Source organism: Labrus mixtus, chromosome 12, assembly GCF_963584025.1.
Source record: "Labrus mixtus chromosome 12, fLabMix1.1, whole genome shotgun sequence".
NCBI lineage: Eukaryota > Metazoa > Chordata > Actinopteri > Labriformes > Labridae > Labrus > Labrus mixtus.
Window position 1 is genome coordinate 6,023,256 of NC_083623.1, and position 18,604 is coordinate 6,041,859.

At 38.3% G+C, this 18,604-nt stretch overlaps 1 protein-coding gene and 1 long non-coding RNA gene across 2 annotated transcripts in view; one reads left to right on the forward strand and one right to left on the reverse strand.

Annotated features, from left to right (window-relative positions):
- The window catches only part of LOC132984754 (uncharacterized), a 296,934-nt gene that overhangs the window by 266,245 nt on the left and 12,085 nt on the right, over nucleotides 1-18,604 (forward strand). The gene's annotated exons all lie outside the window — the stretch shown is intronic.
- Nucleotides 874-16,352, reverse strand: tmem214 (transmembrane protein 214). The gene is made up of 17 exons (XM_061051648.1): nucleotides 16,167-16,352; nucleotides 10,360-10,556; nucleotides 9,735-9,885; nucleotides 9,479-9,613; nucleotides 8,838-8,920; nucleotides 8,469-8,574; nucleotides 6,996-7,077; nucleotides 6,271-6,372; nucleotides 5,812-5,953; nucleotides 5,146-5,237; nucleotides 4,923-4,971; nucleotides 4,686-4,793; nucleotides 3,744-3,861; nucleotides 3,531-3,627; nucleotides 3,234-3,402; nucleotides 2,932-3,083; nucleotides 874-2,188 (listed from the first exon to the last, which is right to left on the reverse strand). Exons 1-17 carry the CDS (start codon nucleotides 16,321-16,323, stop codon nucleotides 2,062-2,064), a joined length of 2,067 nt encoding a protein of 688 aa, XP_060907631.1. The 5' UTR covers nucleotides 16,324-16,352; the 3' UTR covers nucleotides 874-2,061.

Here is an 18,604-nt window from a genome sequence, read left to right on the forward strand (position 1 = left end):
AAAATGTCATCACAACCTTTCTTCTTCTGTCCACGATAATAAACATGAAAAAGTCTAAATGTGATCTAAAATGAATGTTTAGGTTGCAACACAGTAGACAAACTTTTACATGATTGAAAAAAAATTACATTTGAGCAAAAAGCTCTATGTGTTTTGGATGTCAGGGGTCACCTATAGACTTTTGAGAGTTTGGTGAAAAAAGGCTGGGAACCACTGACAGTCCCGCTGTGACGTCATAAAGGAGCTGCTTCTGAAAATTTACAATGTAGGATATATCGATGAAATTTCACATGCATCTTTCTTATCCGTTGAAACTGTAGAAAATGGAAACAAAATAGTCTTATCGTGTCAGGAAAAAAAAATCTAAGTTTCAATATAATCATTATACGGCTGAAAGAGGCTAACTTCTATCTGCTCTTTTTTATTTACTCAGTACCTGTGTTAGCAACATGTCCCTCCTGAATCCAAACAAATATCTTATATTAATTGGCACCAATTAATCAGAGGGTTCCTAATAGCGACCTTGAACTTTATCAAAAAGGCACGACAGCATGAACATCATACCCAGACTCTCATCCAACTGGTAAAATGTACATGTGCTGAGTGAGAAAACATTATTGGGATAAAATCAGACTTTCATAATGTGTTTATTGCAAAGGCTAATTTCATGATGACTAAATTGAACTTAATTGCACAGTCCTGACATTTCAACTTCACTCTCGAAGTTCATAATGGAAAACAAATCTTCCCTTTATCTTGATTTATTTCTCATGTCAGTCTCTAATCATCTGTAATCCGGACACCCAAATATAAGTGCACAACTACTGAAAAAGTGTGATTTACAAGATTAACCATCCATTCCAAATCAGTGGCTGGGGTTGAAGTCTTTATTATAAATCATTTACATTACAAAGTAAGACATAAGTCATATCCATTCATATATCTTTCTGTAAGGAGGGCTTCATGAATCAGCTGGTCTTACATGTTTGCCTTGACCAGAGGAGAGGTTTATTCTTATTTATTCGTCATACATATATCCGCATACAGGAGGATGTTGGCACGGGGTTTATCATGATCCCATTGTTGAGAATTATTTTGTTTGCCAACCGGCACACACGCAAACACACACACGCACGCACACACAGAATATCATTAGCCTTCAAGTATGATTAGACGGCAGTGCTGCTTCTTCGCTCAGGTGTTGAGCTACTGATGGCAAATGAAAAAGCAGGAGAGACAGCAGACATATAATGAAGCAGCAAAAGAGAAGGCAAGAAAATGTGCACATAAGACAGAATGTAGATTTCTTCTTTGCTTTCTTTTTCTGGAACTTTTTGATTCATGTGACACTCCTCTTTGTCTTGTTTCGGGTGACGCTGTCCACTCCAAGTCTCCACGAGTTAAACTACCAGCAGATGTGACTCTTTGCCCACAACATCGTTCCTCTTCAAGGCTCTACCACTGAGAGGCATGACGAACGAGCTTTACTGCGCCTGATACACACAAAACACCGCATCTGACTTCACAGTGAGTTGGACAAAGACTGGGAGATGAATCTGAATTTAACCGATGAGGTCTACGTTGGTTGAAGAAGTCTGGAATATGTTTTTTGGTCTTTTCCCTGTCCTTAACCAAGTTTTCACATAACACTTTTTTTTTTAATATCTTTAAATAAAAATGGTTTATAAATCATCTACAAACCTACACTTTCTATAAATTAGTTTGTTTAACCCAAAAAGGTTAAAGCAACAGCTGACTGCAGTAGAAAACTCAGGGACAGAGAGAGAAAAACGACCTCTGCATCCAGCAGTGACAAAAGGATTGGTAGAAAAAAAAACATCTATACAACAGCAAACTGATTTAAAAAATTTAGCCAGAACAAGAGATAAGAGTCCTTTTTGAAATGAGTCTGTTTGTCTGACCCCACAGTGTCCAATCACAGCACGAGGAGAGCCGACGCTCTGAAAGGCCACCTCAGATTGGGTCAGTGAGTGTGTGTGTGGGCGTATATTTTTTTTAATGTGTGTGTATATTTTATATGCGTGTAAATTAGTGATGTTTTCACGCTCGTGTCAGAAGCTCCTGAGCCCACGTCTTGATGGCTGAGGTTGTGTGTTGGAGCAGCTGCCACGTTGAGTTGGTGAAGGACACGGCGTGCGCCTGCAGACACGATACAGACACCTCACCGCTGCAGGAAAGAAAAAGAAAGGCGAGTTGATGAGTTTTTCTCAAACTTTATGACTTAAATAAAAGTTACCATTCGCACCAGCTGTTTGTAAATTCATCACGGACAGAAGTCATAGCTTTATGTGGCTTTATGGGGGTAAAATACAAACACTTTTCATTCACTTTCAAGGTTACCAAAATCTAACAAGTCAGAATTTGGTAATGGTACCTTTAAAGTGGATCGCAACATTGCTCCATTTGTCTTTCTACTGAGTTAAAGAGCTAACCTTAGCACTTAGCAGGGAGTGACTGTTTACACAAAAACAAATATTGATTTTTGGAAGTTATGAATCCATTTAAAATCTCACAAGACAAGAATCTCTATTTTTACATAATCATTTCCCCCCACCTCTACCAGATAATAAAGAAAAAAAAACATCAGATTTATCCAAGTTTAAGTTAATTTTGAGGTATTTTTGCTCAATAAATTGACCTCTTAATTGTCATAGCTGGGGATGAGGCACTTTCTGTTAACAATTGCATAACTAATTATTTTTATTTATACAACATTTCTTTCATCCTACATTAATTCCCTCCAGTTAAAATCTTTTAAAAAGCAGTCAGTTCTGATGTGTTGAATACATTATGAACTCTTCAGTTTTACCCGGTCGTACATGAGCAAGCTAATATATGAATATCTCTGTTATAAAAAGAGTTTACAAAGAATGTTGAAGCCAGGAGAAAAAGATGATTTAAAGTACTGACTTGCAAGAGTCCTGTAGGTTGGTCCATGCTCTTTGTAGCAGCTCCGATATATAAGCCAGTGCTGGCAGGATGTAGTTCTGATGGAGGAGGAGGAGGAGCTCCCTTATATAAGCCAACAGCTGGAACACACTGTCTGGGGTGTTTGTGTTCACCTGGGCAGAGACACACAGAGGGAGGACATAAACTATGAGTGTAAATCATGATTTTAGCTCAACCTCTTTCATTCAAAAGAAACGACCTTGAATCTGTCTGGTTAAAAGGATAAGTGGAGATTTCTGAACCGCATGAGGTGACAGCCTTACCCATTCTATTGCGAGCGGCGTCTTTTCTTTGACCCAGAGAATAAACTGCGTGGTGTTTTCAGAGATGAAGATGGCTGCTGTTTTCGCCTTTTCTAAACCTTGTTCCATCAGCGGCCCCAAAACCCGCACACACTCAGAGTAATAGTGAGGGGTGTTTGTCTCCAACCAGCTGCAAAGAATAAAGGGAAACACAAACTCAATGAATGGGTTTAAAAAAGCTAAACAGCTCATAAAGACAGAGTTAAAAACATTTGTTATTTGTTGCTAAAAGGTAAGCGTGAATGTTTGAGACCGTACCCAAAGCCCTGTTTGGAGTAAACTGCTATTTTGCCCCAGGCCTGCTGAGACACCGCTGTGACGCCTGAGTTACGCAGATGCCTCGCTGTGGTGGAATCTGAAAACACAAAACACAATTGTTAAGAACTCAAAGACAACAAAGGAGTGCATGAAAACAGCAAATGCTTATGAGATATTCAAAGGCTAGTGAAGAAAAACTGGACTCAGACAGACCTGCAAAGGAGCCCTGGGATCTGATGTCATGAGCGATGAAACCAGCAGCAAACACGAGCAGAACCATGAGCAGTTTGGACCAGGGGAACCCACGACCACGCATCTTCACCTGCAGATTCTTAAAACAAAAGGAGCAAATACTGAGACAAAATACAAATCTCTACTTTAATGTTTGACTGTTAGGTAGATTCCTTCTAAACATGACAGTGGTGTTTTTTAAAGAAAGTTGGAAACTTGTTTTAGACAGGAAACAGGAAGACAGACAGGAAATGTTGGGAGGAGAGAGTGGGGGATGACATGCAGCAAAGGGCAGAGGCCAGATTTGATCCCACGGCTGCTGTGACGAGGACTAAAGCCTCTGCATGTGGGGCGCGCGACAAAACCGCTTGGCCATCCGGCGCCCCAGTGGGAAACATGTCTATTTCATTGTCCCTGATGTGGTAATCAACTTGATAAATGAGGCGATGCTTGCGAGCTACTTCAGCTGCACTGATTTCACACTTGGCATGCATCATTATCCACAATCACCTGACAACACCTCCTTTCAATTAGCTTCCTATTTAAGCTATAAGATTTCCGGTCTCCCCCTACTGCACTCTTGCTCCACCACACCACTCCCAGCATCCACCTGTATGCTCCGACTGAGGGGCTTAAAATATCATCCCGTCACTCCTCAAATTTCTGCATGTAAAATAAAACTGCAAGGAGTGATGAGGTCGGCGCCTACACGGCAAACACAAACTATGTTCTGCTGCTGCAACGAACATTTTAGTGAAAGGTAAGGCACATGGAAAGGCCATCAATGTTACAATACAAGCAGAAGTCTCAAACCCACAACTATTAAATGCTAAATATTCCCTTGATTATTACGTTTGAGACATTTTCAAACATCTCATCACTCTATGGCTAAATTGAAGCTTTTACACCGTTTGTCGGTCTCACCTGGCACAGGTTATTGCACTCCTGAAGTTCCTGAGTTTCGATGGTGTCCTTCATCTCCTCGTTGGTCACTCTGAAAGACTGGATTGTTTCTTCAAGGTTCTTTCGGAGCTGAACATTGAAAGAAAATAAAATAAAATGTCAAACAGAAGATGATACAACATACCATATACCAAGTTTATTACTGAGCTGTCTTGAGGGAGGAAAGTTTTGTTGTAAATATCACAGCAGGAGTCTTACCTTTGGAGGCAGAATATTCCAGGATTTGAATAAATGGTTCAACAGCAGACTGGAGAGAAAGAAAGAGAGAGGCATCAAAAGTCAGCTTTTTCTATCAGTAACCACGAAATCCAGAAACCTATATTCAACGTCGTTGTTTTTTTTTTTTTTACATACAGGATTAGACTTTTCTTTTCTTTCCAATTTCTACAGTTTCAGAGAATAAGAGAGATGTATAACTCACCTGGACTGGGGTAAGTGTTTAGTATAGAGCTGCCTCCACACTCCTAGACTCTGAACATCCACGCACAAACACTCCGTCATACTGCTGAGCAACTGCAGAAAAACAAAAGAGGAGGAGGAGGAGGAGGAGGAAAGAGAGATATAGAATTAAGACTTTTCTCTTCCAAATGTTAAAGCTATGATTCTCTTCAAAGCATTTTTCTACTTCTCTCCTTATAGCCGTTTTTTGTGCGTGTGATGATCAATCAGCACAAAATAAATACATTGTAGTCTAAAATATGTCTATATTCCATTAGTGATAAAGACGGTTGTCTCTGACTGTTTTCTAACTACTGTAAACTATTTTTATGTTGACATTTTTCACAATTTAATGTAAATATGTATTTTTTATCCACTATATCAAAGTGTGGAAGTTGCTGGCTATCTGGTATTAATATTGTTATTGTGTTTTGAGTGTGGATTCTCCATTAAAGCTTACTTGTGTGTCAATAATATTCTGTTTTGATTATCACCATGAGGTTGAAACAACATACTTTTCGATAGGTCAAAGGTCAGTATATATATATGATGCTGTGATGTGCTTAACTACATCAGGACATGAGCAGATGCAGAATCAATACAGACAAGATGAGGATAACTTCCAAAGTGTGTGTGTACATGTGTGTACCTCTCTCTTCATGTCATCTGGGCAGTGCGGCGTGGCTCTGGACAGGAATGATGGCAGGTATGTGTGTAAGGTGGTCTCGGGTTTGGCTCCAAACGCGAGGGCCTTCAGTCGAGGGTACAGACGCCTCAGCTGCTCCTGCAGACTGAACACAAACAAAACCAGCATCATTACTTTATACACAGAAAGAAGAATGCAGTAACTCTGATGACAATACAGCATACAAAAAAAATGAAATCACAATTGTAATTTATAAATGACAACTGATGTCCCCTGGTTTAAAGAAGAATAGTATCTAAAGGGGAAGGCGGGGGTTCCCCAGATTGGAACAATTAACATCAGGACTAGTTGATGTTGGATTTTGGATAATTAGGGATTGCATCGAGAAGACACAATCATAGATCTTTTTTACTGAAGGAAACGATATGAGTGGGTTTAGTGTTTGACTTATAGAACATTTACCTTGAAGAGAGGGCATTCTTGGGCATGAAGGCAAAATCCAGTAGAGGAAAGAACTCTTTAGGACCCATGATGCCAAATCCCTTTGTCAGGTTCGCATGAAGTCTGGAAGAAAAACATGATGCACAAAGATAAGTTCAAAGGAAGAGTCACACATATACGACCCGAACCCTGTGTCCCTCTGTTAGGGCTAAGTCAACCACACAAAGATGTCACTGTTAATCAATGGTTTCAGTCATTTTTCAACTAAAGTGGAAAATATTTGCTGGTTCCAACTTCTTTGATGTAAGGACTTGAGCCTGAAGTACTCATTAACTACTCTGACATTGATACAATGGAACTACGACTTTAACTCTGAAGGTCACTTTATCCTGGTGTATCTTGAACAACATTTAACAGTCACTTTCTATGCTTGTATATATGTGTCTCTGTCAAATAATGTATTCATTTTATGTTGTTGTTTGGTCTTCATTCATTGCGGTTATGTAAATGAGAAGCGTGTGAACCACCAACCTGCCAAGGGACTACAGACGAAAATAAACCTATGGCTAAAATCTGGCATATATACATGGTTACACTGTCCCTATTTTAAATAAATAAATAAATAAAATGCAATTTAGATTTTACTCAGGAGTGATCATATTTTGAAGTCACTCTTCATATAAATTGTGTAAATGTGTAGTTTTATTCTAAAAACAAATTTAGAGACATTTCTGAGAGACACTCACAGCAGAAGTCTCTCCAGATATGCAATCGCATATGAAGACAAGGACTTGACTCCCAGGACAGGAAGCATGATACCCAGCCACACTGAAACACAAATAAAGAAGTGTATTCACGTCATAGAAACATTAAGTCCTCGCAGTAAATGCTGACCTTTCCAGCTTTCAGTTTCAAAAAGCCCGGAGCTACTGCAGCAGAAAAACATGACTTGTTATTGCATGGTTTAATCATTTAAGAGAAAAAAATAATTAAAAAATGGTGGACAGACTAAAACGACATCAGGAATGAATGAGCTCTGCAGGCGTTTCTTCTGGGTGTTGGTGGAAAAAGCACAAATCATCGCTGGGATAATTCACTGTTATACAGTAGTTATACAAGTCTGAAATGTTAAAAGAACTGAACTGAATTTTGTTCATCTCACATTAACTGTTAGGAAATAAATAAATATAAGGAAAAGTCTTAGAACATTTGCAGAGTCGGATCACATACAAGACTCAGGCACAGCTAGGAAACTCTTGATTGTTTTTTCAATTAATGGCACTTTACCAAGACTATTCAATTTAAATATTCAAACTTAAATATAATAAAATAAGATAATCCTTTATTGATCCCCAGTGGGGAAATTCAAGTGTTGCCGCAGTAAAAGACAAGAAGAAGAGCATGCATATGAGTACAAATACAACAAGAATATATAGTAACACATTAAAAATAAAAGTACAATGTATTCACAACTATTATTAGCAAGTATGAAGTAAACTATACAACAATTAAGATGTAACTACACACTCTATAGGACATTGAGATTCATTAAGTGGCAAGTTTAAGTTAAAGTGACCAGTTATGAGATAAAGTGAAAGAGTTGAAATAAGGTGGCAAAAGTAAGCAATAAATATCAAAATAAGCATCTAGAAGTAATATGACATGAGTGACAGAGTTCAGGGTAGGTCAGTATGACAGACACTGTGGGGAATGTAAGTGTTCATGATGAAGACAGAGTATAGGACTCTTTAGGCACAAAGGAGCAAGCAGGACACTTAAATCAGTGTGTGTGTTTCTTCCTTTGGCGAGAGTTTACTGGTGCTCAATCGTGTTCGTTTTGCAGATGAAGGCTGTTTTGTCATCTTCTAAGAATATTTATGCTTCTATGCCCACATACTAACACCCACCTCTCTCCCACCTCAAAGCCTCACAAAATAGCAGGCAAAGACCCAGAGCAGCAGCTGAGTTTTTAGAGGTGGCATGTGTTAATCCTCCCAGATGGCTGCTGGTGAATGTGTTACTGCTCTAATGTGCACTGTTGCTTCATTAAACCCCCAACCCTGGATTTCTGTCTGCACGTATTATTAGGAAAGTAGGACAAAGGGGGCGCAGACAGAGACTAGGACTAATACGATGCAGAATGTGATGTGTAGACATATTTTCGCTAGTTGTGTAAGAATGCCTGTAGAGTATTTGTGCAATGTTTGACTGGCCATTACCTCGTAGTCCCTGGCTAAGGTCATAAAATCCAGCCTGGCCAAGCGCCCACATGATGGTCAAACACTTCACTGGTCGATTCTGAACAGACCGCAGCAACTCCAAATACTTTAGAGGAAGGAGAAGGAGGAGAGCAGGGTGGTTACTTACAACATGTTATTGCAAAACATGAATCTAGAGTTCATTTGACAAAAGAACTGAATCTGTGAGGACGATTCAGAGCCGACAGCAGCAGGGAAGAAATCATCTGGCTGTTATCTGCACGACTCAAAGACACACACACACACACACACACACACACACACACACACACACACACACACACACACACACACACACACACACACACACACACACACACACACACTTACCTCTGGCAGGTTTTGGGTTGCTATTCTGGGTTTGTCCTGCAAGATCGCCTGAATGCAAACTCTGTAGCCATGCAGAGATTCTCCTGGAAAAAACACACAGATGGAAGAAGCTTTAGGGAAGTTTTTTGTATGTTCTTTAACTTGACACTGGTAGCCTCCCCTCTGTTATTGTAAACAAATCAATGTTAGATACTGATTTATAGTGTCCAAGTAACCTTGTGGTCTAAGATGTCACCATATAATTACAATGATCTTGATTTATGTCATACTGGATGGGTATGTCATATACTTTCTTCTCCCCTCTATTCTCTTTGCAATATCTTGTTTCTGCACAGCCTGATGTATTTTGCAATGATCAACATTACTTCCTAAGAGAGCTGGGTTATATCTGGAGGAGACGACTAAGAGAACAGCAGCTCTACAGTACTTTATAATTAGGCTGTTTTACCACAAATGTCACCTCTATGAAAAATTGAACTTGGATGAATTGCCACATTGATAATAATTTGATTAATTGTGAAGCCATGTAAATAGCACCTATAAAAAGGGAAATGTGAGAGACAGCAGCGAGGAGAGATGGTTTCACATGTAAATCATATTAAAACTTGTTACCACCTCACAGCAGATTGTGACAAACCTACCTGACTGTCTGTCCAGCTCCCTGAGCATAGTATAAACACAGTGGTCAAAGAAATCTGGCAGGATGTCACTGCAACGTCCGATTAGGCCTTTGATTACGCCTTTCAGCTCTTTTCCTGTAAGGCAGTATGGGTAGTCTGAGGACAAAAAGACAGAAATAAAAGGGTTAAGCGACAACAAACAGATTGTTTTATCATATAGGTTCTCAGAAATAATATATGTAATGTATAGATAAGTAGATATATATATGTGACCGACCGTGAGCGTAGCTGCTGAGTGTGGGCTCAGCCTCTGGTGCCGTCAGATTTAGGTTGAGGTATCCTGCCAGGTCTTTGACCCACACTGATGGGTTATCTGGGAACAGGGTCTGACTCCGAGCCAACTGCTGCTTCAGGTCTGCAACATCCAACTAAAAAACAAGGACGAGACAGGGGAAACATTAAGGCTGTATGATAAGAAACAACATGTCCATTATGGAAAGATGAAACTGTGTTACAGCATGTGATGGTTGGTTTTAAATATCCCACAATGCGGCATTGAATCTGTGTTTGTACGCTGATTTTTATAGCTTTAGAGGTTTTCCAGAGCCTTTTAGATTTATTTTTGTCCCTGACAAAGATAAGACAAATTATTACACCACTATTCAGAATGGAAAAATATCAGTTTTAGCAACCAATCATGTGTTTAAGCACCCACAAAGACTTCAACATAATCCAAAAAAAGGGTTCTCTTCTAACTAAACTGCAATAGAAAAAAGAGCTTGGCTTTGTTTAAGCTTGAGATAAGAGCCACCAGAGTATTCACAAATTTCAATATCTAATTTTCTCGACAAGAAAGAGGCTTAAAGAAAGGGCCTGATGTGGAAGGTTTGGTCATTACTCACGGCTTTGAAGGCTTCCTCGAGGGTCCTGTGAGTCGTGGGGGCGACTGTATTGCTGGGTGGCGTTTTCTTTGATGGTTTACTCGATGACGGCTTCTTATTTTCAGGCTCTGCTGGTGGTGGCGGCACCTGCTCCTTGTTCTGTTTCTTTCCCATCTTCTCAAAGCCGTCATACAGAGTCTCTGACATCTTCAGGGGGGCTGCAGGAGACAAGGTAAAGCTTTGGTTAATCAGGCTGCTCCGTTCAGATACCAGTCTGCCACTTTTTGAACTTCTTTGGTCTTCTGTAACACTTTCTTTCCCCGAGCGTCCTCAAAATCAAATCAATCCATAAAACCATGAAATTCCCCTCCCATGGCTGCTCCCTCCCCTAACATTCTGTGCTGCCAGCCTCCCTCGATGGCTTGTGTAATGGGTTTTCTATTTTTCCAGAGAATATTCATGCAACACTCATTACAGTTCACAAAGGACATGAGTTAAGACGCAGGAAAATTCAAAGTATTCCCCTCTGTGTTACTTGTTCAGACCTTTTCTGTAAACAAAATCAACCACTGCAACTCTGTTTTTATTTAAGCCTGAGCAGTTCAAATGAACTACTTCAGGAACAGGGTGAACTTAACATTTACCTAGCAGCTGATTGAGTGTCAAATCTTAAAAAATGTCAACTGTGGAACCATTAAAGCTTAGATCAGATATTTTTGGCCTTTTTATCAAGTATTTTAAGAAGCCTGATTTAAATTTCAATAGTACAATTTACCCACAAAATGTAGGCTTTTATTTCCAGTACGTAAGAACTTTAAAATGATAAGACTGACAACAAAACACGTTTCATTACTGAAGTAATTTAAGAGTAGTAAGCTGCTCCACGTGGGTCCTGTCCTTAATCTCAAAGCAAAGATATTTACAGTATTTAACCACAAGTCCACTCAAGAATCCAAGTCAGACCCGCCCTCAAACCTGAGTCTATGGTGACAGAGGTCACCAGTTGTTCACTGATCATTCAGCTGTACAAGTTGCTGACAGAACTAAATCTATATCTGGTGTGTGTGTGTGTGTGTGTGTGTGTGTGTGTGTGTGTGTGTGTGTGTGTGTGTGTGTGTGTGTGTGTGTGTGTGTGTCGGCCCGAAGCAGGACTGTGAAACAAAGAAGGAGGAAGTTATGACTCTATGGCCACAACTTCCCAGTTTAAATGTTGGATAATTCCTCACTTCTCTGCACTGGAATTATACTCTCCATTAGAGTAAAACAGACTCAGTCTATTCTGCCCACTCTGAAAGTAGCTAATGTCTCAGCTTAAAAAGCATAACCAGGACTGAATTGGGAAGAAAGCGATATCATAAACGATATCAAGAGTTTTGAGCTTCTTTTTCATGAAAAAAGAAGAACAATGACATTCCCATATTAACCCACAAAGAAAGACGAGCAAGCTTTGCCCTGTGTTGTCCGTTCTGTGAAGTGTCTGAAAGTGTTTTGCTCTCACTCTATATGTGAAGCATCCTGTCAGCTATTCTTCTGCTGGTGTGAGAATCCATTCGAGTCCACCCTTCCCTGTAAGAGGGCCAGGCCGGGTACTGAACTTTTACTCAGATTACACCTCTGGTTACGGACATGAGGACTGCGTCCGAAGTCTCTTCCACAACAGTCCCTGTGCAGTCTATAGACTGTGAGCGTACTCTGAAATGAGAATTAGGATACTGATGGATTGTGTCATTGTTATTTGATCTCTAGGTGCTTTTCAGTCCATTTGTTTTCATTCAATTTGAATAAAACTGTTGAATTGTAGAAAACCAGAGGAGACAAAAACATTCACACAACTGAAAGCAAATCAGCTCCCAATATTTGTGATCCAATTTACAGTTGAGTCAGTATTCAGTTGTTATCTTATATTATTTTAAGATTAATACAGCCCAACAAATAAAAGTGACATTAGTTTAAACTTGCTGTGTGGGGAGTTTTACTGTGTTGTAAATTAAGATGTATACACCAACAGTATGTATGGAGTTTATATAGTGCCTGTAAGTCACTCCTTCTGCATTTTGCTTTTGCTTTCGATTCAGGTATTTGTTTTTTACGCCTCCTCTTCATGCCTCCTTTCTTGAACGATCTCCAAAATGTTCCCTTGAGACGTTACTCCTCTCTTTGTCTTGTGATGATGTTTGACATTTAAATAGACGGGTGACAAATCACAAACTGGTTTGACAGAGTGATGAGGCTCCTTTTTTCAAAGCGATGTTCACTTGATTCTTGGAAACTGTCTTAAACTTAAACTGCCATAAACTGTTATGGTAATATTGTTCCTGTTTAATTACAGCAATTCTAGCACTTGATATCGGGAGGATTCATGAACACATTCATTGATTCTGTACAGAAGGGACCAATTGAAGGTGCTGCAGTTTCCCTAAACTCAGAAAATACATCCCAACACGCTGCCTTGCTAACAGTATTGCCATATCAAAATGTAACCCCTTGAATCAAGTTATGTATTCAATCGGCAAATCGTTTAAGTGCAGCTAGTTTAGCAGTAGATTTTTTTTAGTTAAAATGTTCAATTAAGGAGAACATCTTCAGTTAATCAAGTTTTTTATTTTTACTCTTGAAATCAATATAATAATATACAGTAAGCAGTTGACGAACAGCTGATGGTGTCCCCCTTCAAATGAAGGTACCCACAAAGTTTGAGGCATTTAAATAACTTTTTGAACTTGACATAATCACCGCTGCTGAAGGAAGAGCTTGTGTCACATATCCTATAACATGTCCAGACATGTAATGTGAAACACGTCCAGTGGACACAGTGTTATATCAGCTGTCTAAAATATGACCTCCTCAAAGTAAGGGTATGGAAAATGCAATCAGTCGATGAACATATTTCACTCTGTCTATGTTTAAGTTATTAATGAAGTTTAGATCCTGGTTTGTCAATTTATCTAGTCTCAACTGTTAAAAACTGTTCCATGCAGAATCAGCCATTAGACACATTTTTCTCTCCGTTGTCTTCATGACACCAGGCACAAAAAGTATAGAGTCTGCTCCAACAAATATAAAAACCCTCAAGCCGAACTTGTGGCTGGCAGCTTTTGAACAAGACCACAAGCTCAAGGCAACTGTTACAGTCTCATGATTCAAGTGTTTCAGCTTTTCAAGGGATAAATTAAGATTTGGTGAAAAAGAAGGCTTGGCAATTTTGACACTTATCTCTGTGACTTTGGTTTGAATCCATATATTTGCTGAAGTGCACTTTCAGGGCTGAGTATTTATTTTATACTAGACCTTTACGCCACCGTAACTAGACGTGGTCACTGTGATCTGGCAGAAAGACTTTGGACGGGATGATTTGCTGATAAAAGTTTCGCATAAACAAACAACGATGGCAGAGGAAGCCCTAATCTTTTCTGTCACCCATAACTTAGGTCAAAGCAATACCTGTGAAGAGTCGAGGTACTCAAGGTGACTTCCTGCATTGTTCACTAAATGTCAAGTATGCTATGCTGAATAAAACACAAAACTATCTATTTAAGGTCTGTCATTATTATGTTATGCTGGGCTGGGCACGATAAGGTATCATCACACAGTGGACTGCCCGAGTAATTGACTGAGTGGCTCCTTTTAAACGCCAGTTTAATACTAATTCTGTCTGTTCCTGGTTTATCATCACTGTATCTGATTGAAGAAGAGAAAATGCAGCATTTGAAATATGAAAAACACATTTAAACTTTTAAGCACATGGCAAACTTTCCAAAGCAGAGCTTCAAAAATCATGTAATAAACCATGACGCACCTTTAGGCCCTTTCAGCTGATACTGGACTTTGATGGCGGTGGTAAATCGATTGACCCACATTAAGCTTTGGGCTCTCATGTGCCTCTCAAGGACCACAGGACGGTTGCAAACTTTACCAAGCTGATAAAGCAGCCCTGATGTCCTCCAATCCCTGCTCTAGACCTGAGACAGGACTTTTGATGTTTCACTGTGATATAACTTTAATTGTCCAGGTCACAGTTAATTAGTTTACAGGAAGATAAAAAGTTTCAAAAGCATCAAATACTTTTTCATTTGTTTAAAGCATTAACAACTTTCTAAATCAGCTGGGCCTGTAGTTTATAGTGCTGTCGCGGTAACCGCAAAAAAATAAAAAATAAAATGACTGCAGTATTCAAAAGCCAACGTTGGAGCATGGAGGCAAACGTCACAACTGCATGTGTCGCCTCCCCCCGCCTCTTGTTCAGACAGTAACTGCACTGGTACCTAAAGCGAATGTAACTTCGCCCATTTAGGAACATTACGGCTTTCAGCCAAATGAAAAAGGAGAACCAGCTAATTCAGATGATGCCGTTTGTAAAATCTGCGGTAAAAAAAAAAGAAATCCCTGTGAAACGAGGAACACATCCAATTTGAGGTCTCACCTAGCAAACCAGTGACAATCAGCAGCAGACACAAACATTCACTCCACAGAACAGTGTGCGAGCAGTCTGTGGACAGACGCTTGGGCTGAAAATAAACAATAATAAGCACGTCTCCGGCTATTTAGCCACCCTGAATCACCACAGGGAGAATTCCTTCACCGATACAGACCTAGTAGTTTATAATAAGGGTTCTAATAAGGACAGTTTTCAGAAGAAAATTAATACTATTTGATAAATCAATCAAATTAATTCAGTGCACCTATCTTTTATGAGCGCAATAAATGTACATAAATGTTTATCATAATGAAGGAGCACCAAATCTTTTAGCCAGTTTGGCTAAATCCATGTCATGTCATTAATGTCACATTTTGATGAAACTTTAGTTATTTATTAAAAATTTCTTGCAAACAAATCTCGCCTTTCAGCTTCTTTCTTTTTTCGTTGTCTCTTATGAATGTTAGAAAGTTCCTCAAATTTTTTTTAGTTATAAATAAAATGTTTGGCTTGTACTTTAGATACGATTTTTTGAGTATACGGAAAACAAACTGTACATACACAAAGAAATGCAAAAAGTTAAATTTTTTACTTTTGTTTTCAAGTTAAACACAAACTGTTTTTATGTATACTCTTTTTGTAATACTGCTATCCTGCACAGCTCTGTTACTTTATTTTTTGTAATTATTTCATTGTACTTAAATGTGTGTTATATTTTCACTTTGGCAAGATAAACATATCTTTCCAATTACAATAAATTAAACTGTACATAAAACAATCAACTCTAGAAGTGATGTGGCAGTGACAGCTGTCTTGTCTTTTCCAGATTTCCTACATATTATTATTTGCCTGAATGCACATTATATAGTTAAGCTGCACTGTAACAACACCCTGAATATGCATTTAACAATAAAAAAGGTGATAAAAAGGTGAGAAAGTGTTTCACTCCTGCTGCACACTCACAGCTCCTCAGTGATGACGTTGCTCGTGTTGACACATTGGGATGCAAAAAACTAACTACACATTTTAGCCGGTTAGTAACTTCATCACAGCTGTGTGAGGCTCAATAATGAATTTAAAATATGTATGTGAGCACAGGCGATGTAGTAAAGTTACGCGAATGAACGGGACACACAAAATATAAATCGTAGGAAGTCGAGGGGGAGGTTTGGTGCGGGATGCTATGCTACGATGCTAAGCTTGTCAAATCAGATAGAAGAAGAAGAAGAAGAAGAAGAAGTCTCTTTTTGTTTTCCGTATGATAAAGAAACACGAAATAAAAAGCGTTAATGAGGCGTTTTTTTTTAGACTTGAAACAGCAGCACATGTAGCCCCATCCTCCTCCTTCAAAGTGATCTTTAACAGTGAGGTAAGTAGGTCACGGAGCAGCTAGCAGCGGGCCGTGTTCACTCACGTCTGGACGGCTGGTTGGATTCACCCAGAGCTTTCCTTCCCCCGCTGCTGCCCGGCTTCTTGTCAGTCCCGCTCTTGTTGCCTCCTCCTGAGCTGCTGTTCTTCTTCCCTTTCTTCACTACTTCCCACTTGCCGACTGAGCCATTATTCGAAGCCATTTCTCCGATTAGTCGGTTAGTTCGGGGGTTGCCTCGACTTCCTGGCTTCTTCCTCCCTGCTGAATGAAACGGAGCAAACCAACGGCTCTGATGATGATTAAGGCTTCCGCTTGCCACGTCTCTTTGTCGGCGTGACGTCACGGTGATGCGTTTTGATCCGTTAGTTTCATAGATTTTGTAAAATCTCAAGTCGAAAGCCATTTTCGTTTTCACCATTGCGCTGTTTTAGATAAACATAATTTACTAAATTTTCATAATTTTGGTTCATTTTAAAAATGCGTGTTTTATATGTAAAATTTTGCACGGACTTGCTCTCTAAGGAGGACTAAAAGTGCCAAAATGAAATATATAAATATATAATTAATTAAATCATTAAATGTGTCATCAATTATTTAATATTGGAAATAAATCAACAAATAAATATAATTATTTAAATGTGTAATTAATTGTTTAAAATTGGTAATATATAAATTAATTTATTATTTAATAACACATGCATTTAATTAATTAAATAATTATATATCTATTTATATATTTGTTGATTTATTTCCAATATTAAATAATTGATGACACATTTAATGATTTAATTAATTATATATTTATATATTTCATTTTGGCACTTTTAGTCCTCCATATTCTCCTCCTCCTTTGAAGGACTTTATAAATCTGAAGTCTGCCAGTGGGATCGGCACCAGGGGCCACAGCCTGAGGAGACTGTGAGGTCCCACACAGACTGTTCTGTCAGTCAAATGAACTAAATATTGGAATATTCTCCCACTCACAATAAGAGACTCACAAACACATGCAACCTTCAAAACACACCTCAAACAGTGGATAAAAGAAAACCAAGTCTGTGACCACCTTTAACCTCTATTATTGTCTTGTGTCACTTGTGCCTTTGTATTTGTATTTTATTTGTAATTTGTCTTTCTCTGTTACCTGCCTAGGGACAACAGATGGAAACTAACACTTCTGCTATAATCTGCCATTTTTACAGCTGTAATTGTTACTGCTGTTCATTAATATGCACTGTCCCTAACAAATAAATAAATAAATAAAATAAAATAAACTGGGCAAGTTCATACAAGTCTGTGATTTCAGATAAATACTTTACCTTTAAGTAACCCTGAATATTTAAAAAATCAACTTTCGTTTTAGTTTTTATTGTTAAATGCATATTCAGGGTGTTGTTACAGTGAAGCTTATCTATATAATGTGGATTCAGGCAAATAATAATATGTAGGAAATCTGGAAAAGACAAGACAGCTGTCACTGCCACATCACTTCTACAGTTGATTGTTTTATTTACAGTTCAATTTATTGTAATTGGAAAGATATGTTTATCTTGCCAAAGTGAAAATAGAACACACATTTAAGTACAATAAAATAATTACAAAAATTAAAGTAACAGAGCTGTGCAGGATAGCAGTATTACAAAAAGAGTATACATAATTGAATTGCCCACCGGGGACAAATATATGGATTAGCCAAACTGGCTAAAAGATTTGGTGCTCCATTTGAACTGACAAACCTTATTACAAATAGTTGTTTCTGTGGAATTGTTGATTATTAGGTTACTATTAATTAATATAATTATTGAGTTAAATGCTTTGACCTATGGCTTTGACTATATAGTCTCATTCATGCCAATAAAGCTTTCTGAATTGAACTATATTCAGAGTTCAGTTAGAAAAAATTATACAAAAAACCATCAAATTCTGTGGCTCTAAATCTGAAATTAAATGTTTCAAAAGTCTCTTAAATGTTGGTCAAATATAAATAAATAAAAACATATTGTATACAGAAAAATAAAATGATATTTAACATTTTTTAACAAAAGCACAAACTAAAAAACACTCACATCTAAAGCCATAGTATTTGTCGGCTAATAAGGAAGTTGACAACACAATTTCTGAGATCAACATAGGAAACAGTAATTCTGCAAAAGATTGCCAATTAAAGTGTGAACATTTGAGCTTAATCTGCCAGTTCTTCAAACAATTTAATTTACTGATCAAATAATCCTTAACAAGCTGAGAAGTTCACCAGTGTTATCAATATATATCCATGCTGGTATATGGGAAGACTTAAACACTTTAGCTGTAATCAAATTAAGTGTGTGGATGTGTGTGAAAGCTTTTTTGAATTATGGTGCAACAAAAAAAGAAAGGTTTTTGACATTTGAACCTAAATTCATCCCAGCACTCAAAATGCGTAATCACATTTTTCTTAGCATTCTGTAACAGGCTCCATCGCTGACAAATACCATGTCCAGTTAAAC

Bases quoted from the DNA above. Each gene is read 5' to 3' on its own strand.
- tmem214 (XM_061051648.1), bottom strand. From the start codon at position 16,323: ATGGCTTCGAATAATGGCTCAGTCGGCAAGTGGGAAGTAGTGAAGAAA. The intron at 8,575-8,837 runs GTAAGTGTGTGT...CTTCCTCTAAAG, and splicing joins CAACCCAAAACCTGCCAGAG to TATTTGGAGTTGCTGCGGTC. The intron at 4,972-5,145 runs GTGAGTTATACA...CTTTCTCTCCAG, and splicing joins AAACACTTACCCCAGTCCAG to TCTGCTGTTGAACCATTTAT.